Source organism: Panthera tigris, chromosome C2 (genome assembly GCF_018350195.1).
Source record: "Panthera tigris isolate Pti1 chromosome C2, P.tigris_Pti1_mat1.1, whole genome shotgun sequence".
In the NCBI taxonomy this organism is placed as follows: domain Eukaryota; kingdom Metazoa; phylum Chordata; class Mammalia; order Carnivora; family Felidae; genus Panthera; species Panthera tigris.
Genome location: NC_056668.1, coordinates 148,131,627 through 148,154,821, shown reverse-complemented (window position 1 = coordinate 148,154,821; position 23,195 = coordinate 148,131,627). Strand labels below are relative to the sequence as shown.

General features: G+C 40.8%; 1 protein-coding gene across 15 annotated transcripts in view; it reads right to left on the bottom strand.

The window, feature by feature from the left end:
- Positions 1-23,195, bottom strand: part of ULK4 (unc-51 like kinase 4) — a 571,537-nt gene that overhangs the window by 523,683 nt on the left and 24,659 nt on the right. For 14 of the 15 annotated variants that reach the window (XR_006222024.1, XR_006222025.1, XR_006222026.1 and 11 more), the window contains 7 exons: positions 21,524-21,639; positions 21,298-21,367; positions 19,074-19,170; positions 14,404-14,508; positions 11,068-11,128; positions 9,331-9,512; positions 8,379-8,425 (listed from right to left, as the gene is read on the bottom strand). Coding sequence is in view for 12 of the 15 variants with exons in the window: in XM_042998368.1 (XP_042854302.1) it covers positions 8,379-8,425; positions 9,331-9,512; positions 11,068-11,128; positions 14,404-14,508; positions 19,074-19,170; positions 21,298-21,367; positions 21,524-21,639 (678 nt within the window). In the remaining 3 variants the exon portion in view is untranslated. The remainder of the gene's footprint in view (positions 1-8,378; positions 8,426-9,330; positions 9,513-11,067; positions 11,129-14,403; positions 14,509-19,073; positions 19,171-21,297; positions 21,368-21,523; positions 21,640-23,195) is intronic. The other variant, XM_007080998.2, reaches the window with a different exon arrangement.

Here is a 23,195-nt window from a genome sequence, read left to right as displayed (position 1 = left end):
AAGGGTTAGTATACAAAATCTATAAAGAACTTACCGAACTCAACACCAGAAAAACAAATAACCCAGTATAGAAATGGGCAAAAGACACAAACGCTTTTCCAAAGAAGACATCCAGATGGCTAACAGACACATGAAAAGATACTCAACATCACTCAGCATCAAGGAAATACAAATCAAAACCACAATGAGACACCGCCTCACACCTATCAGAATGGCTCAAGTTAACAACTCAGACAACAACAGATGTTGGTGAGGATGCAAAGGGGAACCTTTTAGCACTGCTTGTGGGAATGCAAACTGGTGCAGTAACTCTGGAAAACAGTATGGAGCTTCCTCAAAAAATTAAAAATACAGCTACCCTATGACCCAGCAATTGCACTACTAGGTGTTTATTCAAAGGATACAAAAATGCTGATTCGGGTGCACCTGGGTGGCTCAGCTGGTTAAGCATCCAACTTCGGCTCAGGTCATGATCTCACAGTTCATGGGATCGAGCCCCATGTCGGGCTCTGTGCTGACAGCTCAGAGCCTGAAGCCTGCTTCAGATTCCGTGTCCCCCTCTCCTTCTACCTCTCCCCCACTCATGCCCTATCTCTGTCTCAAAAATAAATAAGACATTAAAAAAAATTTTTAATGCTGATTCAAAGGGGCACATTCACCTCAATGTTTACAGCAGCGTTATCAACAACGGCCAAAGTATGGAAAGAGCCCAAGTGTCCATCAAGTGATGAACTGATAAAGAAGATATGGTATATACATACAACAGAATATTACTCGGCCATCAAAAACAATGAAATCTTGCCATTCACAATAACTTGGATGGAACCAGAGTATATTATGCTAAGCAAAATAAGTCAGAGAATGGTAAATACCTTAGGTTTTCGCTCATATGTGAAATTTAACAACAAAACAGATGAACACAGGGGAAGAGAAGGAAAAAAGAGATAAAAAGAGAGAGGGAGGCAAACTATAAGAGACTCTTAAATACAGAGAACTGAGGATTGTTGGAAGGGTGGTGGGTTGGAGATGGGCCAAATGGGTGATGGGCATTAAGGAGGGCACTTGTTGGGATGAGGACTGGGTGTTATATTTAAGTGATGAATCACTAAATTATCTTCCTGAAACAGAAAAAACAAAAAACAAAAAGAGAATGTACTCAAGGAAGTGCAACTAGTAATAAAATGTTCATGTCAATAAAAAATAAAAAAGAATCCCAGCAAGTTATTTTGTGGATACTGACAAACTGATTCTAAGGTTTATACAGAGAGGCGTAAGATCCAAAATAGCTCACACAACACTTTAGAAGAACAAAGTTGGAGGACTGATAACCCTTGACTTCCAGATTCACTATAAAGCTACAGTTAATCAAGACAGCGTAGTATTAACAAAAGAATAAACAAAAAGGTCAATGAAAGAATACAGAAGAAATAGACTCACATAAATAGAATCAAAGGATCTATGACAAAGGAGCAAAGGCAGTACAATGGAGCAATGATGGTCTTTTCAACAAATGGTGGTAGCATAATTGCACAACATGAAAAAAAAAAAAAGAATCTAGACACAGATCTTATTCACTTCACAAAAATTCAAAACAGATCAACTTAAGTGTAAAATGCCAAAGTATAAAACTACTAGACGTGGGGTGTCTGGGTGGCTCAGTCGGTTGGGCATTCGACTTCAGCTCAGGTCATGATCTCGCAGTCTGTGGGTTTGAGAGTCCTGCGTCGGGCTCGGTGCTGACCGCTCAGAGCCTGGAGCCTGCTTTGGATTCTGCATCTCCCTGTCTCTGCCCCTCCCCGGCTCACACTCTCTCTCTTTCTCTCAAGAATAAACATTAAAAAAAACTTTAATAGAAAAAAATTTTAAACTACTATAAGCTAACACAGGAAAAAACCTACATAACTTTAGGTATGGCAATGACCTTTTAGATACAACCATCAAAAGCACAGTCCATGAAAGAAATAATTAATAAGCTGGACTTTATTTAAAATAAAAATTTCTAGGGGCACCTGGGTGGCTCAGTCAGTTAAGCATCCAACTTCAGCTCAGGTCATGATCTCACAGTTTGTGGGGTCGAGCCCTGCATCCAGCTCTGTGCTGACAGCTCGGAGCCTGGAGCCTGCTTCAGATTCTGTGTCTTCCCCCCGCCCCCTCACTCACTCACTCACTCTCTCTGCCCCTCCCCCACTCACACTGTGTCTCTCTCTCTCTCTCAAAAATAAACGTTAAAAAAATGTTTAATAAAAATTTCTATTCTGCAAAAGATAACGTCAAGAGAATGAGAAGATAAGCCAGGACTGGAAGAAATTATTTGCAAAAGACATACTTGGTAAAAGACTGTCTTTCAAAATGCACAAAGACCTTTTAAAACTCAACAATAAGAGGGGCACCCGGGTGGCTCAGTCAGCGGAGCGTCCGACCTCGGCCTAGGTCATGATCTTGCTGTTCCCGAGTCTGAGCCCCATGTCAGGCTCTGTGCCGACAGCTCCTGCTTTGGATTCTGTGTCTCCCTGTCTCTGCTCCTCCCACACTCACACTCTGTCTCTCTCAAAAATAAACATTAAAAATTCAACAATAAGAAAACAACCCAATGAAGAAACAAGCCAAAGATCTTAACAACACCTCAACAGAGAAGATAAACAGATGGCAAATAAACCTATGAGAAAATGCTCCACATCATAGGTCATCAGGGAAATGCCAATTAAAACAACATGCCACTACACACCAAGAAGAATGGCCAAAATCCAAAACACTGGCAAAGACCAAACGTTAGCAAAGCTATGGAGCAACAGGAACTCTCATTTGTCGTCAGTGGGAATACGAAATGGTAGAGCCACTTTGGAAGAGGAAGACAATTTGGGAGTTTCTCACAAAACTAAACCTACTCTTAACACACAGTCCAGGAGTCCTGCTCCTTGGTACTTTGGTACTTAGCCGCAGGGGTTGAAAGCCTATGTCCACACGGTGTTAACAGCAGCTTTATTCACATATTACGCTAAACCTGGAAGCACCCAGGATGTCCTTAGTATGTGAATAAACACACTGTGGTACATGCAGACGATGTGCTATCTGGCACTAAAAAGAAAGGAGCTGTCAAGCCATGAAAAGAGATGGAGAAATCTTAGAAAAGCCCATCTGAAGTCCACATAGTGTAGGGTACCAACATCGTAGGATTCCATGTAGGGATTCTGGAGAAAAGACAAGACTATGGACAAAGTAAAAAGTTGAGCGACGGTCAGAGGGATGAATAGGTGGAACACAGATTTTTAGGGCAATGAAAACACTCTGTATGATGCCATAATGACAATACATGTCATCATGCATTTGTCCAAATCCATGGAAGGTATAAAACCAAGAAGGAAGTATAAACTATGAATTTGGGGTGATTGTAACATGCCAGTGCAGGTTTAACAATGTAGTTGTAGCAAATGTACCACTCTAGAAGGGGGTGTTGATAATGGGGAAGGCTACGCATGTGTGGAGGCAGGAAGTATAGATCTCTGTACCTTCTTCTAAATGTTGCTGCGAGCCTAAAACTGCTCTAGAAAATAAACTCTTAATAAAAACAGAAAAAAAATAAATAAATAAAAATAAAAACAAACAGAAAAGGTGAATTTTACAGTATGTGAACGATCTCAACAAAAGGGAGCAAGAAAAGCAAAAGAAAATGAAGAGTCAAGAGACAGGAAATCCCACACCCATCCTACAGGAGATTCAGGAGCAGAAAAAGGATGAAACACAGACGAAGAAATCATAAAGAAATAGGGAAGCTAAAGAAAGGCTGAAGCACTTAAAAAATTGTCAAAGCAAATTAGTAAAATGCAATACGTAGGCACATTCCAGTAAAGTTTTGCAGGCCTGGGATCAAAAGAAAAAATGCAGACACTGAAAAACAAAATCAAACTACTCCCATGGAAGCAGAGGAAGAAGGCTGGCATCCGAGTCTTAGGGGGTGTGCTGACAGGAGACAGCGAAAAAACTCTGAAGCCCGGCATAGGGGTGAGCAAGGCCTGGGGGCACAAGAAGGTCTCATTCAGCCCCCTCTTCCTGAGCCCTAACACTGGACAGAAAGTTCTGAGGAGGCAACGACTACAGAAGCAGAGCCTCTGAGACATCTTAAAAAAAAAAAAAAAAAAAAAAAAAAAAGACTAATGAAAACAAATGAAATCCAATCAGCCAAAAGGTAAAGTAGGGCCAAGAATTCACAAATGAAGAAACGGTATTTAAAAAATTGATGATGACAATTTACTTTATTCAAGTGCCAAACTTAGGCCAAAAATTAGAAAAGTCCTTCCTAAAATTCAAAAGGGTCCCAAAGGACCCCAAACAGGCAAAATAATCTTGAAAAAGAAGAACAAAGTTAGAGGTCTCACGCTTCCTGACCGCACAATTTACTACAAAACTGTGGCAATCAAGACACGGTGGTCCTGGCATAAAGACTGATATATAGACTAATGGGATGGAACAGACAGCCCTGAAATAAACCCTCACATATTTCGTCAAAGGATTACCGACAAGGATGCCCATACCATTCAATGGGGGAAAAGTAGCCCTTTCAACAAATGGTGCTAGGAAAACTGGATATACACGTGCAAAAGAATGAAGTTAGACCCTTACCTAACACTATATACAAAAATTAACTCAAAATGGATCAAAAACCTAAATATAAAAGCTAAAACTATAAAACTCTGAGAAGAAATAAAAAGCTTTAAGACCCTGAATCTGGCAATGATTTCTTGCATATGACATTAAGAGCACAGGCAACAAAAGAAAAAATGGGAAATCTGGATTTCATCAAAATTTAACTTTTATGCATCAAAGGACACTACCAAGAGTAAAAAAGGCAACCACAGAATGGTAGAAAAAAATTTGCAAGTCATATAATCTGATAAGGGGTTAATATCCAGAATATATAAAGAACTCTTATTAATCAACAACACACAACAACCCAATTAGAAAATAGGCAAAGGAGGGGCACCAGAGTGGCTCAGTCAATTAAGCATCCGTCTCTGCATTTTGGTTCAGGTCATGATCTCATGGCTTGTGAGTTCGAGCCTGCACTGGGCTCCGTGCTATGATCCTCTCTCCTCTCCTCTCCTCTCCTCTCCTCTCCTCTCCCTCCCTCCCTCCCTCCCTCTCTCTCTCTCTCTCTCTCTGCCCCTCCCCCCGCTCACAGATGTGCTCTTTCTCTCAGAATAAGCTTAAAAAAAAAAAAAAAAAAAAAGAAAAAGAAAATAGGCAAAGGACATGAACAGACTTTTCTCCAAAGAAAACAAACAAATGGCCAATAAGTACATGAAAAGATGCCCAACATTACTAGTCATTAACAAAATGCAAATCAAAACTATAATGACAGCTTCACACTCATTAGGATAGCTACTATTAAAAAAAAAAAAAAATGATAAAAGGACGTGGAGAAAACTGAACCCTTGTGCACCGCTGGAGGGAATGTAAATTAGTACAGCTGCTGTGGAAAACAATATGATATTTACTCAATAAATGAAAAGACAGAATTACCAAATAATCCAATAATTCCATTCCTAGGTATATACCCAAAATAACTGAAAGCAGGGACTCTAACAGATTATTTGTACCCCAGTGTTCACAGCAGCATTATTTGCAATAGTACAAGGTAGAAGCAACCCAAATATCCATCAACAGATGCAAACAAACAAAATGTGGCATATACATATATTGGATGCTAATCAACATTAAAAAGGAATGGCATTCTGACACGTGCTACAACATGGTTGAACTCCGAAAACATTAAGCTAAGGGAATTAAGCCAGGAACAAAGACACAATAGAAGATCCCACTTCTATTACACACAGAACAGGCAAATTCATAAAGAGTATTAGAGAGGTTACCAGAACTAGGAGGGGAGAGGGGAGTTACTGTTCGATGAGTAATGGCTTCCGTTTGGGATGATGAAAAAGTTCTGGGAATAGTGGTGATAGTCGCACAACGTTGTAAATGTACTTAATACCACTGAATTGCACACTAAAGATACACTAAAATGGTAAATTTCACATTACGTACATTATGCATATTCCCACAGTTAATCTAGTTTCTTAATTACAATATTATGTATTATTATGTGTGTATCATATACCTTGGTAAAGTTTATTGGCAAAGGATACAAAATTTCATAATTATCCACTGTTGAAAGTTAAATTTTTTTTATTTAAGTTTATTTTGAGTAAGAGTACGCAGAGCAGGGGGAGAGTGAGGGAGAGAGAGAGAGAGAGAAAATCCCAAGCAGGCTCCACACTGTCTGTGCAGAGCCCGATGCACGGTCTGAACTCATGAACCACAAGTACACAACCTGAGCCAAAACCAAGAGTCGGACACTTAAACAGAGACACTCAGGCACCCCTCCGCTTTTGAAAAGTTCTAACAGAAGAGCATTTTTATACACACCAAGTGGGAATGCATGTCGATACGGTTTTTGCAAAGAATGTTTTAGCAATTTATCAGAAGTCACAAAACTATTTATTGCCTTCTACTCATTCCTAAGAATCTGCCGTAAGGGGAAAAAGAGAAAACAAACGTGCACCAACAGTTAAGCACAAAAACGTTCATCAGCATATTATTTGCAGTGTTATAATATCATCCAAAAATAGGGAACAGGGTAAATTAAATGATTAGGCACTCATAGCAGACAAGAAAAGGCATACCTTGAAAAAAAAAAAAAATCTTAAATATTTAATGACATTAAAACATATTATGTCAAAAGGGGAAGAGAAACAAAATTCTGTGTTATTCTGTTTTGTTTTCCTATATGCTAACAAAAGCCAAGGAATAAACATACCCGTCTCAACAGTGATGGTCAATCCCCCAGCTAAGGACCCTACATGCTCTTAAGGTGATACGACCTGGGTCAGAGAAGGCCTCACTGAAGGAACTGGCGTCTGAATGGACAAAGACAATAAACGAAGGTTCCAAGCAGAGGATGTGTCCACCTTAGTTTTTATCATTTTCCTCAAACACAAGCTGTTTTACAATTAAGCTTCAAGCTAAAAAATAGGGGGAAACAACAGTACTTGGAAAAGATTAAAAAAGGTTTGTTTCCCCCCACCAACACACGCAAGTCAGCAGGGGGCGCCCCAGTCAAGAATGTAAGTTGTAGCTAAAGTGCTCGGTTTTGTTGGCTTTTCAGTGAGCACGCCGCAAACCTTCTCAAAGTTTTACACACTCAAAAAAGCCTAAAAATCCTAGTTGCAATGCCAGGTTTTACCCTGGGAAAGTGACCCTAGAAGATGCATAACAAAAATTATCCAAAAAAGCATTTTGTGAATACCTCGTTTCCCACAAATTTTGCCAGCAAAGGATAATTGCTATCTTACCATCATTACCACGTTGCACAAAACCTTTCACCTTCATGTGCTTCTCTAACAGGAAGATAAACAGGCTTGATAACATCAAATACAACCACTGCAGCCTCCACACTCCAACATTTACTACCTACCCAGGAAGAATCAGGCACTATGCAAGGCATTTCATATATTTATCTCATTCCGTTTTTTTAAGCTTCTTTATTTTGAGAGACAGAGACAGAGAGAGACAGAATCCCAAACAGGCTCCACGCTCAGTGTGTAGCCCGACGGGGGGCATGATCCCATGATCCATGAGATCATGACCTGAGCTGAAATCAAGATGCTTAACCCACTCAGCCACCCAGGCACCCCTCAAAATTCAGTTAACAAGAATCTATGAGGTAGATATGCTACCCCCATTTTACAGTTGAGGAAACTGAGGCTCAGCACTTACGGCAATTGCCCAGGGGGCAGATCTGTGATCCACACCCAGGTCTGTGAATCGGAAACCCATGCGATTTCATCACCCCACACAGACTCTTCGCGAAGTAGAGACTCAGAAAAAAGTAATCATCTGGCCAGGTCTCCCTGGCAACTGGAAACCAGAGCCTTCCCACACTTTACCTAATGGTATGCTGTCTGCATACTAAACAAGTATATCATACACTTCTATCAGGGGTTTACAGAGCATAACACCATTAGATTTTAAATAATATCATAAGGGAGTCAGGCATTACCCCAGAGAAAGATGCAGTGGAAAGGGAAAACTCCGCAAGAACTAAAACAGGGATCAAAAGTGAAGTATCTGATCAAGAATACTCCAAAGAGGAACAGTAACAAAGTTTCCAGGTATAGTTTATAGAATCCTAGGATTGGAGTGTAAGGCCTATTCCGAAATCTTTTTAAATTTACAGTTGGGCTGCCTATAGAAATTGCCAAGGATTCACAGTAATGATTACTTCAGTACGAAAGTACTTAGGACCATGTGCTTTTGATAAACATGTATGTTGTAATGACTTACAATAACGAAGAATAATTTACTTAAATATAAATGTTACTTACATATCCCAGTTTGGAGCTATTCGCAAATGCTGGATTAGTAAATGGAACTAGAATAAAAGAATAAAACAAGATGTACATTTCCTTCATGAAATAACACAGAAAGTGACTGCTAAGTTAACAAATCAGACCTGTATACAATTGAAATGTGAATCCTGCACTAGGAGATAATCAATTACTCAGGAAGATGCAAAAAAAGCACTGAACACACAAGATAAAAATAAACACTAAGAACATTACTTTGTTTCTTCTACCCAATTACATTCCATAAACGTGCCCCCACACCCGCCTTGCTCCCAAACACACACCAAGCACCAAACAAGTAACCTCAATACTATCTTGGAAGCAAACAAATTTAAATTTTTTCAAGCCAGTTCCCCAATGAGCACCTAACTATGAAAAATGCCCCAGACCACTGTAACCCCTTTCTGAGGAAGACTTCAAAAGCTCTACCAAATTCCTGTGGTTTTACCGATGTTCAAGACAGTCCAAGAAAATATTTGCAGGGGAAAAAGAAAGAAAAGCCTGAGAGACTCTGGGTCTCCTATCAGAGTGGTATCAGAAATCTCGGGAGTTTGCCAGGTGAACCCAGGAAAGCAGGCCTTGTTCCACATGGGCAGCTCATTCTGGCAGCTGATGACAAGGTCTAATGTCTTAAGATTTCAGATATGAAAAATATCTTACAATTATTACAAGTTAAAAGAAAACGCAAGCCAGAGTATAACAAAAGAAAAAGTTCAAGATCACTGTCTACTCAACTTCTTTCGGATCTAACGACTGGACAAAATTCTGGCAAACCTGTAATCTTGATAAATCTTTTTTTTTTTTTTTTCACTGCACCTAAATCAAATGAGTTATTTTAGCACTGATGTTTTAATCTTAATAGAAATACGAAAGCTACACGCAAAAGGCTTGCCAGGACCACGAAAGGAGGCTTCACAACTGAACTACCCACCAGAGGTGAATGGAGGAGGCGCGTGGCCACCTCCCGGTGTCCAGTCACGACACACAAATAGCAAAGGAGGTTCAGCTTGGCTCGCGAGGCCCCCGTGCTCTTCTCAGTGGAGTCGATCTGTGAGCACACCTGCTGCAAAAAGGCGTTCCAGTCTTGGTCTTTTAGAAATGCTAATTTATCCACTGGAGAGGAAAGAACAGATTAAAAGTGGGTATCAGGTAAAAAAAAAAAAATTGCTGAAAACACTACAAGAGAAATAAAAAACGGAACGCAAAATTTCAGCAGCTGAGGACAAAGACAATCATAAATTTACAATGTCAAAACCATAAAGTCCTCCAAAGAGGACACTACTTTTATTTATTCTTCTCGATTCCTCTCCTTTTCTACCCATGGACCCTTTTTCTCTATGTGAATGGAAAACCACCTTTAAAAGATGCCTAAAGGAGAATCATCCTGCAACCGAGATTTTAACAAAATACTCAAGAAAGTTGTATTACAAAAAAGCAAGTGATAGCCTTCGTATAAATAAAGCGATCTAGCCGTAAAATGTTGGAAAAGCTAAGAATTGTGCAGTTGTTAAAAAGTTCCAATGAAATGACTGTTAAACGTAACAGGTTAATACAGTAGTTGAAATCCTCTGGGAGATCCAAGCCCAAACCATATACAAACAGAAAACAAAAGTGGGCAATAAGATGCCATCCAAAATGACCAGTTTTGGCTAATTTCCATCTCTGAATAAAATAAGTGGTAATAATAATTTCCTAAAATAACTCAGAGTAAAGAGGAAAAGGGAAGGAATATTATTTTGAAATAATACTGCTCTAAGGTTGGCTCTATTTGGCACTGTATATTTAAATTCAAATGTTTTATTTTGAATTTACTTTGATTTGATATGAAATCCTGGATTATACTCCAGCGATGATGAAGAATGTTTTTCTAGATCTAGTTTACCAGCTTAAAATAGATTTTATCATACAAAATACATCAAAGTTTAAGGTGTAAACAAATTTCTGATGCTCACCCCACATAAGACTTCCCATTAGGTGAAAGGAAACCGAACCCATCTTCTTTGAGTATCTTCATTCCCAAACCCTCTCCACAAAAGCAAACCATCTGACCCCATTGTCAACTCCCTAGAGTCTCAATTCTTCGTCGTGGTCTCCGACCCTCTGTACCCACAAGAATACCATAAATGTTGGAAATCCAATGGGCTCTATAAGAGGGAAGGGCAAGAGAAGGCCCGCACAGCTTTACGGGAACGTTCACTTCCACAGGGGTACAGGGCAGCCCAGACTCAGCTGGGCACGGTCAAAGGATGGCACAAATGGATTACAGGTTGTTTGCAATGCACACAGCACTACCCCAAGAATATAGCCAGTTGGCCAGAAAACTGGAATGTAGCTATTCATAAATAAATAAAATCTTCCATTTGCTTTAAAAAAGCAGGCGGGGGGGTTGGTGGGGGAAGAGGTGCTGAGTGGCTCTGACTCTTGGGTTTCAGCTCAGGTCATAATCTCACGGTTTGTGCATTCAAGCCCCACATTGGGCTTCTCAATGATGGTACGGAGCCTGCTTGGGATTCTCTCTCTCTCCTGTCTCTCTCTCTGCCCCTCCCCTGTTCACATGCTCTGTCTGTCTCTAAATAAACTTAAAAAAAAACTCCATTTGCTGTTAGAGGTTTTATTTACATCTGTCTGCCAAGAGTCTATGTGTTTGACAAGCGCTTTGTAATCCTACCTGAATATGCTGGTAGATGCAGTATCTTTGGATCAAATTTAATTGGTGGTTGTTTCATTATCTGTGGTTGGAAAAAAGAAAAAAAACCTTTTAAAGATGCCTTTTGAGACATATCGGTCTCCTGACATAACTCCAATTATCAGGTTATAAATCAAGGAAGACAGAAAAGAACACTACAAAACCTGTCACCAAAAAGAAAAAGAATTCAACAGTGCCCTTTCTAATTAAAATATGCAAACACCAACACACAAAACACCATAAGCACTTGTTTATAAAAACAAGATCATTTTGAGGCACCTGGCTGACTCAGTCAGTAGACCATGAGACTTTTGATCTTGAGATCAGGAGTTCCAGCCCCACAACGAGGGCAGAGTTTACTTTATTTTTTTTTTTCAAAAAATTTTTTTTCAACATTTTTTATTTATTTTTGGGACAGAGAGAGACAGAGCATGAACGGGGGAGGGGCAGAGAGAGAGGGAGACACAGAATCGGAAACAGGCTCCAGGCTCCGAGCCATCAGCCCAGAGCCTGACGCGGGGCTCGAACTCACGGACCGCGAGATCGTGACCTGGCTGAAGTCGGACGCTTAACCGACTGCGCCACCCAGGCGCCCCCAGAGTTTACTTTAAATAAACAAAGTTTTGTGGAAAAAGAAGCACTTTATCTTGGCTTACTCTTAAGTTAAATCAACCTCTAGGTAGAAATTTAGTCATTCAGGGGCACCTGGGTGGGTGGCTCAGTCGGTTAAGCATCCGACTCTCGGTTTTGGCTCAGGTCATGATCTCACGGTTTCCTGAGTTCAAGCCCTACGTGGAGCTCTGCGCTGACAGTGTGGAGCCTGCTTGGACGTCTCTCTCTCCCCCCTCTGTCTCTGCCCCTCCCTGCTCATGCGGTCTTGGTCTCTCTCAAAATAAATTAACTTAAAAAAAAAAAAAGAAAGAAAGAAATTTAGTCATTCAACAAATATTTACTGGGTACCTATAAGGGTGAGGCACTATGCTAAGTGCTAAGGGGGATACAAATATATAAAAGACATGATCCTACAGTCAGCTGATACTCTGGTTGGGAAGATAAACATGTTAAATGCCAAAAAAAAAAAAAAATTCAACAATGCAAAATGGGCAGGACATAATTATAGACAGAACATTTCACAGGAATTTTTTTTAATGTTTATTTATTTTTGAGACAGAGAGAGACAGAGCATGAATGGGGGAGGGGCAGAGAGAGAGGGAGACACAGGATCGGAAGCAGGCTCCAGGCTCTGAGCCATCAGCCCAGAGCCCGACGCGGGGCACAAACCCGCGGACCGCGAGATCGTGACCTGAGCCGAAGTCGGACGCTTAACCGACTGAGCCACCCAGGCGCCCCAACACAGGAATTTTTCTAACAAATTTGGAGAATGCAGCAAGCACTTCAGACTGACAAGGCTTATGGAAGAACCAGAAGGAGGGCTCAGGTTTTAAAGAATAAGAATTTCATGGTTGAATTCGAGAACACACTATTCCAGGAAGATGTAATCAGCATGAATAGGAAAGTACACAATTTTTTTTTAAGAAACTGGAAAAATGGGTAGTTAGATCCATGAGTTTGGAACAGCCAGGGTACTTTCACCTCGACAGTTTTAATTTAAAAATTCAACCGTCATTTCTATATCTAACATCTCCAAAACCTCTTTATAGAGCATTTTAAAAAGCTTTGCTGGTGGTCATCTTGCCAAAAATGCATAACCTCGTCCATGTTAATCATGAGAAACACTTGGAAAAACCCAGGTTGAGGGACAGCCTACAAAATACCTGGTAAGTACTCTTCAAATATGAAAGCCACGAAGGCCAAGGAAAAACTAAGAAATTACAAGGCCATGAAAGACAAGGACAGAAGGTAACAGAAAAAGGCCTAACAGCAAAGTGGAACAAGAGACCCGAGAAGAGAAAAAGGACATCAGTGGTACAAGTGGTAAAATTCAAATAAATTCGGTAATTTAGTTAACACCATACCAATGTTAGTTCCCGGCTTTGCTAACCATACTATGGTCCCGTGAGATGCTAACATCAGAGAAAGTTGGGTAAAAAGTACACGAGAACTCTGTTTTTGAACCTTTTCTGTATATCTAAAATTAGAAGTTTAAAGAAAAATTTTGACTAAGGCTGCCCCAAAACAAGTAAGTATGGTTAGAAAAAGAAATAAAGAAACAGAACCTTGTCAAAACACATTACAAACTGTTCTTAGAAGGTTCACTGGGAAAATGACCCATTTCACATTAAATCTGGCATGATATACAGTTACTCTGTCAGATAGCTGAACTCATAAAAAGAATTAGCTCCATTATGAAAAATAGCTGGGTAATCTGTATTAAATGTTGTCTACCTAGTAGATAAATATGCATCCAATTACCCATTTGTTCTTTCTTATTTTTGAGAGAGAGAGAGAGAGAGAGATAAAATGCGAGTGGGGGAGGGAGAGAGAGTGAGGGAAACACAGAATCCAAAGCAGGTTCCAGACTCCCAGCTGTCAGCACAGAGCCCAACACAGGGCTCGAACTCACGAACCATAAGATCATGCATGCCCTGAGCCGAAGTTGGCCACTTACCAGTTGAGCCACCCAGGCACCCCAGAACCCATTTGTTCTACATTAATGTTCCCCAAAGAAATGGGGGGAAATGGTCATAAATCAAAACAGAAAAAGACATTTTAAAAAGAAAATTAAAATACAGAATAGGTAATACAGAGGGACTGAGAAGTTGATTTTTTTTCTTAAGAATACTCATCATCCCCTGGCGATACAGAGGTATATTCCAAGAGACGTGAAGCAACAAAAATCACGCCGGGTATGAAGTGCACCGTGAACCATGACTCCCCAAGCCCCCAGTGTCTCCCCGCCATCTGGCCTGCAGTCCTGAGCACCCGCTAGTCTCTTTGTGACCTGCCCACCCACCCCAGCAGGGGGAGCAGTGCTCACTCACATCTGCCTTCCTAACACATCCAAGACTAGAGTGGTTGGAGAAATTCATTCGAGAATGTAGAGAGAAACAAAAGGAATGAGGACTAAGGTCTGAGGTCTAGAAGCCCATGGACTGAGGGGAGGCGGAGCCGATGCAGAAGAGGAAGAAATTCAGCACTCAGTGAAGGGTCAAGTAACACAGGAAGAGGAGAGGGTCACGCACAGGGTGGGCGTCAGAAGTGCAGACGTGTGGCACACATGAAATAAAAGGAGACATGAGGAACAGCAAAGAAAAGAAAGCCAACAGTATCTGGAATGAAGATATCACCAGGATTTCGGCCCTCTAAATAAAGTCTAAATAAAGCTCAGCCCTCAGCTGTTAGGGCATCTTTCCCCACCTTTGGGTTGTCGATAATTGGGGTGATGACAAGATCAGAGTCTGTGTAGATAAGCTCTCTCATCTGGGATTCCAGGTCCTGCTGACTCAGGGGTTCACTTGCAATCTGAAATAAGAACAAAAAGGAGGCTTTGTTTCTGTGACTTACTGCGGAGCTTTTAAGAACCGGGCTAATAAAACCCTGAGTAAGACACCACTGGAAGGGCCACCTGTATCTATGGACCTCAGGTTGCTATTCAAAACACTTCCAGAGACCGTCTTCTTTGATCTTCACAAAAATCCTCAGTTCTGTGCATCATCATTCTCATGGTCACAGAAGGAAAAAACAAAGGTCAAAGTAACCGATTTGTTCACATTTACCACAAAGGCTGGCTAGTTAGAACCAGAAAACAGATCTTCTATAGTTTGATGTTTCAGCTACAAGGAGGCAAACTTGTTTTTCAATTACCAGGGTGGTTTTTATCGTTCATCCACTCGACACTCACCAATTTATTCTGCTTTACAAAATACTCAGTATGAAGCTAAAATTACAGCATAAAGGAATTTCAAGGTCAAATACTAACCCTCTACCTAAGCATTAAACACCTCTATCTTTATAAAAGCTAAAGTGGACAGGGGCGCCTGGGTGGCTCAGTCAGTTGCGCGTCCGGCTTCAGCTCAGATCATGACCTCACGGTTCCTGAGTTTGAGTCCTGCATCGGGCTCTGTGCTGACAGCTTGGAGCCTGGAGCCTGGAGCCTGAAGCCTGCTTCAGATTCTGTGTCTCTCTCTCTCGGCCCCGCCCATGCTCACACTCTCTCTCTCTCAAATTTAAACATTAAAAAAAAAAATGTTTTAAATAATAATAAAAGCTAAAGTAGAGTTAACACATAATGAAAATGACTAACCGTATTTGAGATTTTTCTTTGTGTTCTACTTAAACATAACTCTCATTCCTAGTGTGATGCCACCTGAGGACTTCACATCAGACCAAAAAAAAAAAAAAAAAAAAAAAAAAGTGGATTTATGCTTTAACAACTTCCACTGAGGCAGCTCTTCCTGCCCATGGAGCCTATCCCCATGCTTTAATAAAAACACCTCTTTGCACGGGTAGCGGGGCGGGGGGGGGGGGGGGGGACTTCCACTGAAACACTGACCAACAAACAGAACAAAACAGAAAAAAACAAAACAAAACAGTGAAGTGAAAAATGAGGAAATTCTCCAAAACTGAGGCAAGAGCATGACTAAAGGAATAATTAGCTAACTAGGTTCTTGGAAACAAGACCACCCCTTTGCAACTTAGAAAACAGACTTATCAAAAAACACATGAAGAATAAGGAGGAACTTTGTAAAACAAAGAATTTAATGTTTAAAAGCATGGACATTTAAGACAGAAAGACTTCAAAGAAATGTCAACATGAATGAACTAAAAACATATTAAGAATTAGTAAGGTAGACCAATTAGAAATGTATATATAAAAATTAATTTCCTATATATAAATGAAACATATGCACAGTTAACAGTCTAAAAATGAAATACCCACTCACAACAGCAAAATAAAATAGAATTCTCAGGAATAAAGTGATCAAACACTGCAATCATAAAATTATGTTCCCTTGTTTGAAAATGAACATGTATGTATAGACTCAGAGATAGAAATATCAAAATATAACCAGTGGTTACCCTGGATAATAAAGTTACAAGTAGTTTTCCTTTGTCCTCCTGTACATTTTCCAAGTTTTCTACAGTTATAAAGATTTTGTAATTGAATAAAAAAAATCACTTAAAAAATTATACAAGATAAACTCTCATATACTACATATACAATTACTGCTTGACTATTCTCAATAAAACGATTAAGTGCACTCCTCTACAATAACCATGGCCAGAAGAGACTCAACATCTGTTACATTTCAAAATGCATTTTTGGGGGCACCCGGGTGGTTCAGCTGGTTAAGCATCCAACTCTTGGTAACAGCTCAGGTCATGATCCCAGGTCGTGGGATCAAGCTCTGGGTTGGACTCAGCACTGAGCATGGGGTCTGCTTAGGATTCGCTCCCTCTTCTTCCTCCACCACTTCCCTACTCACACTCTCGCTCTAAAACTAAATAAAATAAAATGCATTTTTACTGTTACACAATTTTCCCTCACATATAACTAACATACAAACTGATCCTAAAATTCACATGGAAATGCAAGGGACCCAGAGTAGCCAAAACAACCTTGAAAAAGGACAAAATTGGAAGAATCACACCTCCTGACTTCAAAACTTACTAAAAAGCTACAGTGATCAAGAGTAGCCAGTTAGTTACTATGCGACCAGCATGAAGAAAGATGCAGAGATCAACAGAACAGAGTCCAGAAATAAACCTCACCTTTACGGCCAATTGATAGTCAACAAGAACGCCAGGACAATGAACTGGGAAAGAACAGTCTTTTCAACAAATGGTGCCGAGACAAATGGAAATCCACACGCAAAACAATGAAGCTGAACCCTCTGCCTCATGCTGTGTACAAAAATTAACTCAAATGGATTTAAGACCTAAAGAGCTAAGCGCAGACATAAACTTTTGTGACCTTGGAGTAGGCAATGGTTTCTAAATTATGACACCAGAAGCCTAAGCAACAACACACACACAAAAAAAATAATTTGAACTACATCAAAATTAAGAACTTCTGTGCTTCCGGTGCCAGGATGGCTTAGTCAGTTGAGCAGCCGACCCTTATTTCAGGTCAGGTAATGATGCCAAAGTCATCCCACAGCCTCCATGCTGAGTTATGGAGCCTGCTTGGAGTTCTCTCTCTCCCTCTGCCCCTCTCCCCCACGTGTACGTGCTCTTGCTCTCCCTCTCTCTCTCAAAAAATAAATAAATAAAAATAAACACTTCCGTGCCTCAAAGGACACCATTGAAAAACACAATCCACAGGGTGGAAGATTTATAAATCACATACCTAGGATACATAAAGAATTCCCTACAACTCAATAAATGAGCCAAGATTTGAAAAGACATTCTTTCAGGGGCGCCTGGGTGGCTCAGTCGGTTGAGCATCCGACTTCAGCTCAGGTCACGATCTCACAGTTTGTGGGTTCCAGCCCCGCATCGGGCTCTATGCCGACTGCTTGCTCAGAGCCTGGAGCCTGCTTCAGATTCTGTGTCTCCTTCTCTCTCTGCCCTTCCCCTGCTCACACTTTGTTTCACTCTGTTTCTCAAAAATAAATAAAATGTAAAAAAAAAAAAAAAAAAAAAAAAGACATTCTTTCAAAGGAGATATACAAATGGCCCATAAGCACATGAAAAGATGCTCAATAAAATCAGCCATCAGAAATGCAAATCAAAACTAGGTATAATTTCACACCTCCTCGTCTGGCTATAATGCAGCATTATCCACAATGGCCCAAAGGCTGAAGCAACCCGAGTGGCCAAAGGTGGATGCGTGGATAAACACAATGTGGTACCTACACACAACGAAGTATTACTCAGCCTGAAAAGGGAATGGAATTCTGACACACGCTAGACCTTGAACACATCATGCTAAGTGCAACAGGCCAGACACAAAAGGGCTAATTTTGTACGGTTCCACTTATAGGAGATTAGCGGGCACAGAGGCAGAAGATAGAACAGCGGCTGCCACGGCTGGGAGGAAAGGAGGTGGGGAGCTGTTGTTTAGTGGGCACAGCGTCTCAATTTGGGGTGATCAAACAGTCCTGGAGACGGAGAGTGAGGACAGTGGCACAAAAATGGGAATGTACTTAACATCACAGAACCGTACGACTAAAAAATAGTTAAATGGTAAGTTCTATGCAACATGTATTTTACCACAATTAGGAAAAAAGACAGTAACTAGTTTTGTTAGAGATGGTAAAAACCGGAAGCCTCACACGCTGCTAGTGAGAATGTAAAACGGCCCAGCTGCCTTGAAAACCAGTCTGGCAGTTCTTTGGAAGGTTTAACACAGTCAGCACACGATGCCACAATTACACTCCTGCAGGTATAAGGCGAAATTCAACGCAGGCCCGCTCAAAACGCTGTACGCAAACATTCACAGCAGCATTGTTCACGACAGCCAAAAGGTGGAAACACAACCCAAATGTCCACCAACTGATGAATGGAAAAATGTGGTACATACAACCAATTATTTGGCAATAAAAAGGAACACAGTACTGATATACCGTGTTATGTGAAAAAAGCCAGTCACAAAAACGGACCTATTGTGTTACTTCATTCATTTGCAGCGTCCAGAAGAGACAAATTTATCAAGAGAGCAAGATTAGTGGCTGCCTAGGGTGAGAGGGAAGAGAAACGGAGGGGACGGGAGTGACTGCTAATAGGTATAGCATTTCCCTGTGGGAGGCGAGTGTTCTCAGAATGACTGTGGTGGTGGCTACGTGACTGGGAATATGCACAAAGTCCCCGAACCATACACTCTAAGTGGTGAATTAAATGGGATGTCAATCAGATGTTACTGAGGCTGTTACCAAAAAAAATAACTATGAAACAATGCTCTCGTAGGAGTACTTACCAGAAAAAGAGAGTGATAAAGAAAGTGACTTAATTGCAAATTTTGTCATTACAATCATAGTTTGGACATCAACTTGGAACTATTCTTCTGCGTCTCCATACCTTATGCTAAGAAAGAAGGAAAGAAAAGCAAGAAAGGAAAAGGAAAGAAAGATTCCATCCCTGCTCACCTTGGTCAAAGGAGAAGCCTTCTGTGGTGAATGTTGAGTCCTATCCTCACCAGGACTTAGTCCGACCGCACTGCTAGTTCTCGGAGTCGGGCGAGAACTGGAAAATACATACCGGTCAACATTATTCAGAGTGCAGAAACTCTATCCTGTTTACTATTATCTGGGAAAAAACACATCTCATGATAAAATGGCAGAATGTCAAGATTCTGGGTGATCTCATAAATTTAAACTCTAATTTCTGTTTATACAACACCTTTTTTGCAAATATTTCCAGTTTCCTGGCTAATTTATTATTTATTTATAGCACCTATGCTATATATAGTATTTTCTATTTTAACCAGAAACCTTAAAACATTGATTTTTTTTTTTTTTTCTTTTTTAAGTAGGCCCCATGCCCAGCGCAGAGCCCAATGCAGGGCCTGAACTCACGACCCCAAGATCAAGACCGGAGATAAGATGAAGAGTCAGATGTCCAACTGACTAAGCTACTCAGACACTCTTGATTTTATTATTTTTTAAATGTCTGCTCGTATCAGCAGGATTAACATAGTAATATAGATCAGATAGTCTACAAAGGATGGAAAATATTTGCAATTCTATTTCAGAAAATGTTTGATATGGAAAATCATCTTGGTACCTATTTAAGATAAGGAACAAGTTATAATCTGTATCTATGTTTAATGATTCCTCCTATACTTAAAAATGCTGGTCAGGGGCACCTGGGTGGCTCAGTCGGTTAAGAATCTGACTTCAGTTCAGGTCATGATCTCACAGTTCGTAAGTTCGAGCCCCGCATCCAGATCTGTGCTGATGGCTCAGGGCCTGGAGCCTGCTTCAGATTCTGTGTCTCCCTCTCTCTGCCCCTCTCCTGCTCACACTCTGCGTGTGTGCCTCTTTCTCTCAAAAATAAATAAACATTAAGAAATTAAAGAATGCTGGTCATACTCTGTGGGTAACTCCATTACTCCTGGGTCTCTGGAGTTTTTCACATATTAAGAAATTTTTCCACTGAGATCATTAGGGTCTTTTTTTATGTTTATATTTATGTTGTTTTTTTTTTTTTTTTTTTTTACATTTATGTCTCTTTCACTCATCTGTTTTTAGTCATTCATTAAACAAGTAGTTTAACTCACGAAATATGCCAAAGATTGTACAAAGTTTTTTAAAAAACTGAATTAATGACTAGAATGTATATAGATAAATTCAATATACTTTGTATTTTCATAGGGTAAAACAAGTCAGGAAATTTTAGTTCACTGTTATAACCCCTTTGTCATTAAATAAAACTATTTATGTACAGGACTAAAGCTATAAATACAACACTTGACGTGTACATATTAAAATTTTAAATACATTGCTCTTAATTATATTAAAATGCCATCCTGTTCTCTTTAAAATTACTTCAATGATTACAGTATTAAAAAACATTATTTAAGTCTCCACATAAAACAACATTTAACATGGCATGCCTGGGTGACTCAATCGATTAAGCATCCAACTTCGGCTTCGGTCACAATCTCATGGTTTGTGAGTTTGAGCCCCACATCGGGCTCTCTGCTGTCAGCACAGAACTGCTTCAGATCCTCTGCTCCCTCTCTTCTGTCTCTCAAAAATAAATTTTTTTAATATAAAAATTTTTTAGAAAAATGTTTAACAAAAACACCTGTTCTTTCCTCAAAGTATTCAATAAAGAAGCTTGACTGCTAAAATTTCACATTCAATTCTATTTGAAGGGCAAGTAAAAATGAGGAGGTTTTAACCCTTATAAATAAAGACAGGTGGTTCGGTTAAAAACTTTTTTAAATTTTTTTTTAACGTTTATTATTTTTGAGAGACAAAGCACGAACCGGCAGAGGAACAGAGAGAGAGGGAGACACAGAATCCCAAGCAGGCTCCAGGCCCTGAGCTGTCAGCACAGAGCCCGACGCGAGACTCGAACCCACGAACTCTGAGATCATGACCTGAGCCTAAGTCAGATGCTTAACCAATTGAGCCACCCAGGAGCCCCTGGTTTGGTTCTAAACGTTTAAAAATGCACAGCCACATCAACATTCCATTGGCCAGCACTTAACACGAACTTCAAAAGCAGACGGATACGGAATTCGGCATCCACAACCCTGCGCTTCATCTCTGGGGAACACGGTTTGCCAGCAGGACAACAGATGCTTTAAGAAGACCTGACTGTCATCACGCAGGGATTCCTTGCTGCTGTCATCTTACATACCTCAGAAGAAACATGGACTCATTCGGTTGACCCCCAACCGTACTTCTAGGCCGCAACTCAGCTGGATTTTCTGTGGCAGGACAGAAAAAACATTACGTGTAAAGAACCAAAAATACCAGGAGCAGGGCATGATGCAAGCAGAAATTTAAAGAGAATGGTAGCAAAAACTAGAATATCTCAGAAACGGCATCCTCAGCGGCAAGAACGTGCTCCAGCGAAAGCTCACCTAGTCTGAAAGACTGACTCAATCGCTGACCACTCTTGTCCCCCTTGGCTTGTCCACTTGGCTTCAAAACCTCCTTGGAATCCTGGGTCCCAGAATGCTCCATCACTTTTCCGCTGCTCAACAGGAGAAAGCCAACACAATCAAACTTATTTTTGAGCTTTCTATGGTATTCTGTGTAGAACAAGAGGTTGGAAAAGTTCATGAAATTACACGTACCATCTGGCAAAGCCATGGAGTTAGAGAAGCATGGTCACTGAGTAGCTAAAGTGAGCACTTACTATACGCAAGGCTTTGTACTGTCTATAAATCTTATCAGTGGGAAATAAGTGGCAGATCGGGCAAGTAAACCAGAGCCCCTAAGTTTGTAAGTACCAGTAACCTGGCAGTGAACTTCCCTCTTATTTTTCCCCTTCCAGTATTGCCTGGCACTGAGTACAGACAAAAGGAGCCTCTAAGAGAAGCCTTCTATTTCTGTTCTAAGAAACAGGAAAGGGGACCCCCTATAGGTCAGGACAAAGGAAATGCCATGGTTTAACTTTTTTTTTTCCTTTTTCCATTTTATTCTATCCCTGCTACCAGGTAACCCTGCAGCAGCTAGCTGGGAACAGCAGCAGCTCCTGGCCAGTGGCTCGAACTCACAGAGGGGCATCTTCTGTAGCCAGAGAGTTATGATCTGAAGAACAGGAGGCAAATCCCTGCCGTCCTGTTCTTTTTCCTCCTCTCTCACTGTCCTCCTGCCACTTGGCCCCAAACATCCAGCAAGACACAAAACCTGTAACACACCACGACTAAGTGGGGCTTATTGTGGGACTGCAAGGCTGGCTCAGTATTTGAAAACCACAGTCTAAAGAAGAAAAACCACATGATCTTATCAACCGATACAAAAAGGCATCTGACAAAATTCAAAAATCGAATTCAGATTCGAACTGAAGAAGGGCAGCTACATGAACCTCCAACTCATCGTACTTAATGGTGAAAGGCTGAGTGCTTTCATCTCAAAAGGCAGAAACCAGGCAAAGAGGTTCATTTTCATCACTCCTGATTCAGTGCCTTACTGAAAAAGTCCTAGCAAGGGCTATAAGGCAAGAAAAGAAACCAAAGGCATAGAGATTAACAAGGAAGAGGACACACTAAGGTCAGAGGTCTTCTGTGCCTTGCAGACACTGGAGGACCACGACCAGAGCCCCGCTTTCTATTAGTCCCCACAGAGCGAAACACAATGGTAGGAGCGTGGTTGAGTCTCACTGGACCAGAGAAACCCAAGTTTGAGAGAGACCTTAAATAGAATATTTAGGAGAGACCTTCTCTATCCAACACGCTGAATTTGCCAAGATGAGAACCAAGAATCACACAACCATTCATCACTGAATAAGCTGACGGGGGCGGAGGCGGGGGGGGGGGGGGGGGGTCAATTATCGGGCCCTGATTCGACCACTCCTCACCTTGTTCTTCATACCATCCCTTTTTTAAGTGTCCTGGGCTAAGAAGATTTTATAATAAAAACGAGGTATATTAGTCAGAATGAGACAGGAGGTAGGTTATGCTGTGGTAACCTGCAACCCACAAATCTTTGTGGCTTAGAATGTCCTGTCTCCCTCATGCACACAGCCACTAAAGGCCGGCAAGGAAGCTATGCCCATCACAGTCACTAAAGACCCAGCCTGACAGCAAC